Here is a 9371-nt window from a genome sequence, read left to right on the forward strand (position 1 = left end):
TTAACTTTTTGTCATGTGGCTTTTTTCCCCTTTCTGGTTACATGTAATATTATTGTATAAAATGTTGAAATGTGTAAAGCATCTTCCTACTGCCACTCAGAATGCTGGGCATCATTAATAACACAAGAGGAAAAAAAATGTACATAGATTTCCTGCCAAGCCACCTTTCATAATGCTTAATAAAAGGTGTTCTGCATGTAGATTTACTGCTGTGTTATCACAAAACTGATATATTCAGGAATACTCGGGGTGTTTTTTTAGTAATTAGTCTTGTCTCATTATGACTTTCATATAGATGTCACTCAGATTTTTTTCTCTAAACACCTAAGCAAATGTGATCAAATACACACAGAGGTAACATCAGAACTGATGGTAGAGGAGAAGGCTAGCAGATTCTTTTATTTTTCTGGTGGGGGAATGAAGGGATTTTTGTTCATTCATGATTCAGGCAAGCTTATTGTCAGCACAATATACAGGGGGCACAAAAATACCTGTTGTCCAAGGATTGCCTGACATTTTCTTCAACCACAAATGGTTTATGCAAATATAAATATTCCCCATGATTATAACAGGAAAAAAATAAAGGCAACAGTAGCTGAATCCATTTACTGTAACTATGTTTTGAAAAGGTCACTGTGGTCTATGAATATAATAATGAATATTGGTCCTAAGGCCATGATAGCATTCAGAGCATTTTCTGTGGGCATGCAAGTAGTTGCCCCAGCTTAGCTGCACTGCGTATGCACACGCAACTCCAATCAGCCAGCTGATTTTTGGGTCTCTGCTATGCATGCGTGGGGGCTGGGGCGCATGCAGATGTGCATGCATGCACAAGGGTTGCATGCACATGTGCCGGGTTATGGGGGGAGTGTCATGCTTGCATATGTGGGGGTGGGGGAGCAGTGCACCCCTCCCCCCGTGGCCCGTTTTTGGCCCCAGGAGGCTGCACGGAGGCCTTCTAGGCCCAAAACGGGGCAGGGGGGTCATGCACAAATGTGCAAGGTGGGTGGGGGAGCATTGGGGGGGGTGTCACGTGCATGTTCAGAGGACAGGGCACAGGTGTCAAACGCGCATTATATTATGGGTGTGGGCACGTGCAAGCAGTTGCGCAGACTTGTGCACACTTTTAGCACACAAAAAGTTAAGCCATCGCTGTCCTAAGGCATACCCAAAACCAACATTCAACTTTCCTATAATTTTAATACCTGAAGAGGATGTAGAGTATAGAGGGTATTGATACAAGGGACTTGTTGCAGCTATAAATGTAGGATTTCTGCTTGTTTCCATAGAGATGACTTGATAATAACTTTGAGGCATCCAGCACTAATTATTCAGCACTCAAATTGATGCAGAGTCTTCAAAAAAATCTTGACAATGCTTGTATTTGATATAATTCTATTTCTTTTTTAATGCTGATACATTAAAAAGTACAATTTATTTCATGAGATTAAAACTATCAAAATGAGCTTTTGCAGTTCAAACCTATAGAAAAACAATCTAAGAAAGAATATGGTAACTGCAACACTGGCTATATTTCAGGCTAGTCTTAATAATGCCTCATTTAGCTTGGTATAAATTAGAGTTGTGAGCAGTCTAATCAGTTCATTCACACTGGCCATTCTCATACATGTCAATCATGGTAGACACTAATTAAGAACATGATCTGAAGGCATTACGATTTTGCTAAAGCTAAGGTGGTTTGGAAGACCTATTAGGAACTTTGGTTTCACGCCATGAACTCTACGATAAAAGACAAACAGAATCGAAATATAATAAATATTAACAGTGAAATAGCAATCCTGTCGTTTCCAGCACCAAGCAACCGGGAGTTACTGAACTTTTCTTCTTTTCTGGTTACATGTCAGATTATTGTATAAAATGCTGAAAAGTATAGAGCATTGCCAAGTTACTCATAATCATAACATTATTACATTATTTGTAATGCGTCTTCTTTACCACTTCAAATGTTGGTACTGCTTCCTAATAAAACAGTATGAGCAAGTTGCAGAATCTGTAAAATCTTAACCATTAAAAATTATTCTCTATAATTTTCCTGTGCCCACCTTGGCAAACCAAGGTTTTTATTTAGTTTTTCTATTAAGCTATTTATAGTCAACAATGATTCATGGAGACAGTAAAGGGGAAAAAATAACAAGAATTGGTCCGGGAACAATTTGCAAATACATATACCCAATGATTGAATGTTGACAAATGTTCAGATTTAGAAGATATAGAAATTAGACAGTATTATGTAACAAGTACATTCTTATTCAGGTCATTAGCCTATAGTTTCTTTCAGGATAGCTTGGTTTTCAGGTTTGTCCTTGGTCCCCAATCTTATCTGATAATTTGTTCCTGTTTCTTGGTACAATTCTAGTTGGAAGAAATAGGTATTGTAGTGGTGGGATTCAAAAGTGTTTACTACTGGTTCTGTGGGCATGGGGCGGCTTGGTGGCCGTGGCAGGGGAAGGATACTCTAAAATCTCCATTCCCTCTCCCCTCCAGGGGAAGGTTACTGCAAAATCCCCATTTCCTCCCGATTAGTTGGGACTCAGGAGGCAGACAATAGATGGCGGTGGGACCAGTCAGAGGTGGTATTTACTGGTTCCCCGAGCTACTAAAAATTTCCACTACCGGTTGTCCAGAATTGGTTAGAACCTGCTGAATACCACCTGGTAGAGTGAGTAGAAGCTATGGGACAGGGAAGATAGTGGGATAAAAATAGGCCAGAGCTAAGAAAATACAGTCATATCTGTGTTAGGTCTCCTTTGAGTCCATGGACAAATTCATAATACTGCCAGGACTCTGCCAGGAGTAGTCAGATTGGTTAGAAAAATAGCTGGCTGAGGGAAGAAATACAAAATAAAATTAAACATAAAACAACTATGCTGAGCAAGCTGACTTAGCATACATGATCCAGAAAGGTAGGCTGCTAAAAAAGTTGAAATTAATTTATCCCAGCTGTATTTACCCATATTGGTTGGTACAGCTGCCTGTAATATCTAAATGACAACAAGGCTTGTAACATGTGAGTCAGTCCCACATTACAGGCACTTACGTATGAAGGGTCCCAGTGCTGGGAAGGAGGAGCTCAAGATCTTAAGCCTGCTCCAGACTCAGAAATTTAGACCAGCTGTTGATTTGCAGTGGAAGACCTTAAGAACAACTAGGCAAGAAATGGATGGATCAGAGTTTTCCAACACAGAGCTAGTAGCATTGCTAACCTTTTTGTAGAAAAATGAAGCATAACACAGCTCCCTTTCCCTCCTTTTCGCTTTTCCATTACATCATCTGAGAAACAGCAGACAATACTGCAAAAGTGACATAATTTTTTAATTCTGCTGTGGGGACAAACAAAACAGTTAAGCTGTTCATTTTGTTCTTTTTTTAAAAAATCTGGCCTAGGAGCACTTTTTTTGCTTTTTAATATCTCATTAACAGACTGGAATTTAAAATAAAAATGGAAAATAATCATAAATATCTTTAATGCACAGCAATATTTGAAAAAAAAACAAGAAGCATAATATAAATATTGGTTTTTTTAATCAAGTGCTGTAAGCTGCTCAAAGTCAGTTTCATGTTATTTAGATGACTATACAAATATAAATAAAAATAACAGAAATGTTCTTTTTTGCAATGAAATTAAGCAGACACAGTTTTTGTGCTGCTCCAAGTGCCACTATCTTCCCAAATAATTTTAATATTGCTGAATAATATCCATTTGTTTGTCAATGTTTTATTTAGTAAAAGCTTTGAGTCTTAGTATTGGTGACTTAATGTGGACTCTTTCCTCATTCAAACCTAAGTAGGGCACAGATGTGGTTTTTGCAATCAAGAGGCTTGTCAGAGGCTTGTTGCCACAGCATATCTTTAAGTCTATTTTCTGTTTACATGGTATGCACACATATACAACATGTGCACATAATTTTTGCTTTGATACAGTTTTTTTTAAAATGAAATCAGTCCTTTCATGCTATCTGCAACTTGGAAAGAAGAGAATTCAGAATTTCTTTTCCCTCTCTACTTTCTACCTTGGCAAAGTGCCTTATTTTAATTTCCCAATTTATTAAGTTTAATAAATTTTAAGTGTTAAATTTAATCTTAACTTCAATATAAATTTTATCTCTCAGTCCAGTTCAATCTGTTGAGGTCAGTTTTACATGGCCAATAGAAAACTTGATTTTACATAGTTTTTTTCTACTTTTAGCCTGCACCTCTGAATCTCCCCTGAGGAGTTTTCTGTAGTGAAATTGATTGAAACATTTTGGATTTGGCAGGTAATTGGAGCCATGATTGCTCACAAAAAACATTATAAAACCTGTCAAAAACATTTTTTTTGTGGGAAAATAGCATCTGTAAGGTTGGTTGTCATATGCTTGGGGAGTAAGGCAGTTGATACACAGACAGGATATGCAATAAATTTGAAAAAAAGATTACAACTTTTTTTTTATAAGGATGATGTTCTTATAAACATGCAGGATAAGTTGAATTTAAGTTTCCTTACTTGGAATACATTTGAAAATAAGTTCATAAATCAAACAGATGTTTTTATGTCCCTTCATTAAGACTAGAGAAAATAGAAATTAGATTCTCTGTAATTGATTTAAAAGCTATAGAGAAAAGTTTTTCAGGATCCAACCTTCTAAGTTTTTGGGCTCATGTTGGAGCCCATCAGGGAACACTGGATGATGAGCACAAGCCCAAAAGCTTGGAAGAATAAACCTTTGGTCCCAGTGACCAACTCAGATTGGATGCTGGGACATATATTTATCTTCATTTGGAAGAAAGAGTTTTGCATGAACTTTGCTGGGAATATGGATGTAAGCCAGTATGAGAAAATTATTTCAATAGGGAAGGTACTCTCCTTGGTTGTGGTTCAGTAAATGTAGATTGCTTGCAATCTAACTTTGGGGACTAGTTCAAAAGTTAACTATTGAGAAAATGTATTAAAGTTTATTGATACAAAAATCACATCATATCAGAATGCTAAAGCCTATGATGTCAGGACTCATTTAGTTGCTATACTTTGAACCTCTGGCTGGTTGGTATTTTTTTTCTTTTCTTTATACAAAATTGCAGAAATTCATGCTTATAAATTAATCTAAATGAGAAGAAAGGCATGAGGAAACAGATATTAAAAGTCAATTAAAAATGCATACACTCTATTATAATTTATTTTATGATTTTGATTATTTTTTAAAAGGTGAATTTGAATTCAAATTTTGGTTGATTTGTTATTTTAAAGTGTATTAGATTTAAATTGAGTGTACAAATCAATGTTTAAAAACACAACTGCCTCTATTTTCAATCCTATACTTTAAAAGAAATGATGGGGGGGGAAATGGGATGGTAGGGGGGAAAATCCCATTCTTATAGTTTTATATGTAGTGATTAACAGTGATGGAAGCTATTCAAATAAGAGAGATCTTAAAATAGCTAATGCGTGGGTAATCTTTACTCCCTCTGCTTGAAATAAACCACATTCAAACAATGCAGTGTTGCTGTGTAAAGTATTCAAGATTCTGGCCATTTAATTCTGTTTTCTGACCTGCTTTTGGGCTATTTTAAGGGATTCTTTCCAAATGCCCTCCCGCCCCTTTTTTGCTTATCTCCAATACATTGTGGCTGCAAAGCCATGACAGTCTTCTTCCCATCACCCTTGTATTCCAAATTCCAGAGACTCTGAAAAATATAATTACATTCCTAAGGGACAGGAATTAAGATGCTTTACAAGCAGACAATTTAAAAAATGGCATTCCATCAGTGCCCTGGAGACTGTTTTAAAAAATCCTTCCACAAAAGGGAAACTAAATACATGTATAACACGTGCACACACATTTTCAGTACCAATTATGCCCATTTGGACTTTGTAAAAGGAAATGAAGGGAACTCAGCCAGTTTCAAAAGCACCTCATGTGAAAGTGAAAATATATCCTGCCAACTTTTGTAATTTGGCACTTTTTACAATGGTTGAAAATTAGTGTTTCTCACCTTCATTGACTTTATTTAAAGATGACTGGCTTCAATTCCCAGAATCCCTCACCTCAGCATGAAGTTGCTGTGGGAGAGAAACACTGCCTTAAGCAATGCTGGTTTTTGTTGTTGTTATTGCAGCAGCAGGAGTGGAGGACTACAACAGGAATTACTTTCCAGGGACAACAGTGAAATGGTCATGTATTACTGTACTTCCTTTGACAGACAGACAGCTGGTTAGAAAAGGCCTTGTCACTGCTGCTTGCTTTCTCTTCTTACTTGCCTTGAAATGGAAGGTCCTATGATAAATCCTAAACTGAAGTTGGGGGAAGGAAAGGAGGTTAATTATTGCCTCAACTGCAGGAACTGGGAGATGGGTTGAAACTAGAATTCCCACTGGCACAGCATTTCACATTGCAAAAAGAAATACTGTGCTAGCTTTGCCAGGGCGGAAGTGTAGCAGTTCAGTTTTCCATCAGGGTTGACAGCAGGGGATCATAGCAGTCGAAGATCACCAAGCTTTGGGGCAGGGGAGGGGGAAATTGCTGTTTGGTTATCTGGTAGAGCACTTACTTTGTTCCTGTGGTTGGCTGGATTATTAGAATTCATTTCTTAAACTGAAGGCTCATCTTTTGAAATGGTACACTCTTCGAAATCATAATAGGTTAGTGACTATTCACAATTATAACACTAATGAAAAAATAAGTTTACCAATCCTCATAATTACAATCTATGCTGGACTGTAAAGCAAAGGAAAACAGAAGACAAATTGTAAGCATAGTTGCAGTTTCATTTAAAAACTACTTTGCTCAATGACTCAGATATTTCTCCAAATGAAGACTACCTGTAAAAATAACACTATAGTTCATTGGACCATTCAGTACAAGATTCCTGTTGGCAGATTTTTTCTCTTCTCAAAAAGATGGCTCAGGTTATGTTAAGGTCAGACAACTTCTGAGGGACCCTCCAATTTTTTATGCAGGGTATCTGCCACATTTAATCTTCAATTGTACCATTGTGGCATCTTGACTTTTTTGACCACATCCTCAGTACACCCGACCTACGTCTTTGTAAGTTCTTGGGATTCATTAAAATGAGATTATTGCAACAATCAGCTTTCCGTCTTACTGTCTTTTTAGGTTATCACAGCTGGTCTGTCTCCATTCTTCTTTGAAATTACAGTGAATGTACCAACTGCCTGCTGGTATGTACTTTACACAGAAGTTGTGATTATTTAAAATGTCCTTGAATTTCTAAGCCATCTTCCTTAGTTTCTTATGTCTTGAATCATTTTTGCCAAACCACAGAGTTAAGCTGCAGAGAAAGAACATTTTATAAAACTAGAGAAAGAAGTATTGAACTGATGCTGTACATTATGACAGGACCTGCTTTCAAATAAAGTTCATGAAAAATACCAAGTGTATCAGCAATATGACTCCATTGGGTTGCCAATGAGAATAGGGAAGCTGTGCTGTTTAATGAAGAAAACCCGCTGACCTCGTAGGCCAGAGATGGACAAGCTACGCCTCCCTAGTCTTCTCTTTATTTCTTGTCCTTTTCTCCTGCTGCTGCCCCAGGTATCCTGACACTTTAGAACAGTGGTTCCCAACTTGGGGCCTACTCCCCACAGGGCGGAAATTTGATTTTTAATAGGGGCAATTTGAACCTTGTTTAAATCACGTTAATGACCTTTTAGGCTTCCTCCGCATGAGTTGAGTTCACTTTTTGAATAAAGTAAGAATTATATGTCACAGGTGGCATCAGGATTTTAAAGATGCTTAGGTGGGGCATGGCCCAAAAAAGGTTGGGAACCACTGCTTTAGAGGATAAGGGCCTCTGGTGAATGGCTGTAGGTTTAAATGGTGTTTTTATCTTCTCTGAAATGATGAACTGGTATACATGGGGTACTCCTGCTTACATGGGAATAATTCCCATTAATTGTAATAGGGCTTTTTAGCAGTCAAAGCACATAAATTATATCTGGTATGGAAAAAGAGAACCAGTTTGATTTAATGGTTAAAATGCCAGACTAGAAACTAAGAGACCATGAGCTTTAGACCTGCCTTAGGCACAAAGCCAGCTAGGTGACCTTCGGCCAGTGACTCTCTCAGCCCTAGGAAAGAGGCAAAACAAACCATTTCCAAACTCTTGCCAGGAGTCAAGACTGACTTGAAGACACCAAAACAAACAAAGATTGGGGGGGGGGGAGAATTTTCTTGATATAAACCATAACTGTTTGACAGCAAAGGCAAGGCAAAGAAACTTCCTCACCAACAGAAAATTACTTTTTGGAATACAGTTCTGCACAATGAGATGACAGGAACTGTTTTCTTAAACAGAAAATTGGTTAAATCTATAGAGAAAAAGCTTTGATTAGTCATCATGACTACTCTGCGGAACCTTTTCTAGACATAATAAGGGTCAAAATAAATTATTCTGTTAAGACGATGGGTTTACGCAGGAATCACTTTATGTTCAGATGGTTCATGAACCTGTGAAGGGTCATTATTTTCTACCTCAGTCAGTGGAAGCTGAAAGCTTTCTTCCCAAGTGGGCCTATACAAGATGTTTCTAATGGGCTTTGATCTCACCATTGCCCCTCCTCACCTCCAAGAGTATGTTTTTTCCAAACAATCCCATCCTTGGCTTACAATGAATAATGATTTTAGTATGTTATGGTGTAAAAATGGTATTGTTTACATAATACCAATCTTACAAATCATATTTCAGGAATAAAGGCGTCTGTATGATTTGCAAAATAAATGAAATTAAGAGTCTAAGAGAATATAATACTCTCAAAATCCAGAAGCTTTGCTATTTTGCCATAAAAAATAGGTCTTTCTGTTTGTACATTGTGCAAAGATTTGTTTTATTGATATAGCTGCAAAAGCAGCTTTGGGTTTTTTCTTTTTGTAAACCAAGTCAGGAAACTAAAATATAAGGCTGAAACATAGAACTGTTGGAAGAGACACAGAGCAGAGGCAGCATTTGGCTGATTTTGAGGAGGAGGAATGGGAGACTAGCCTTGAAGCCATCTGTTGCTCTTGCTCAAGATTAATGCATGGGCTGACTTTTCTAGAAACAAAAGATGAACCTCTTGAACTTCTGGTATCCTTTGTTCAACTTACCCTGTTGGTCACATTAATGCAGGGCAGGAAATGCCATATACATGACTGGAATATGAGAAGCCAGAATTGGAGAAGTACCTTTGGAGGAGGTGTGATAGGGACCCCTGGATGACAGGTAGTGTTACAGAAACACAATAGGAAATTCAAGTGACCACCCAAGCTGCTGTGGAGGTTTCCTTACAAACCCATTTGGAATAAATAATTTATATAAACGCTCTTTAAAAATAAAATAGAAGTAAAAGATGACACAGGAGAAGCTTAGATTGGCAA

General features: G+C 37.5%; 2 protein-coding genes across 2 annotated transcripts in view; one reads left to right on the top strand and one right to left on the bottom strand.

Annotated features, from left to right (window-relative positions):
- Positions 1-9371, bottom strand: part of CABLES1 (Cdk5 and Abl enzyme substrate 1) — a 124602-nt gene that overhangs the window by 34314 nt on the left and 80917 nt on the right. The gene's annotated exons all lie outside the window — the stretch shown is intronic.
- The window catches only part of SLC35D4 (solute carrier family 35 member D4), a 47953-nt gene that overhangs the window by 33092 nt on the left and 5490 nt on the right, over positions 1-9371 (top strand). Inside the window, exon 14 of the mRNA XM_087707187.1 lies at positions 7113-7177. Within this exon, the coding sequence (XP_087563313.1) occupies positions 7113-7177 (65 nt within the window). The remainder of the gene's footprint in view (positions 1-7112; positions 7178-9371) is intronic.

This window comes from Thamnophis sirtalis, unplaced genomic scaffold, assembly GCF_051295495.1.
Source record: "Thamnophis sirtalis isolate CommonGarterSnake01/CBP01778 unplaced genomic scaffold, rThaSir2_p1.2 scaffold_2, whole genome shotgun sequence".
NCBI classification, from domain to species: domain Eukaryota; kingdom Metazoa; phylum Chordata; class Lepidosauria; order Squamata; family Natricidae; genus Thamnophis; species Thamnophis sirtalis.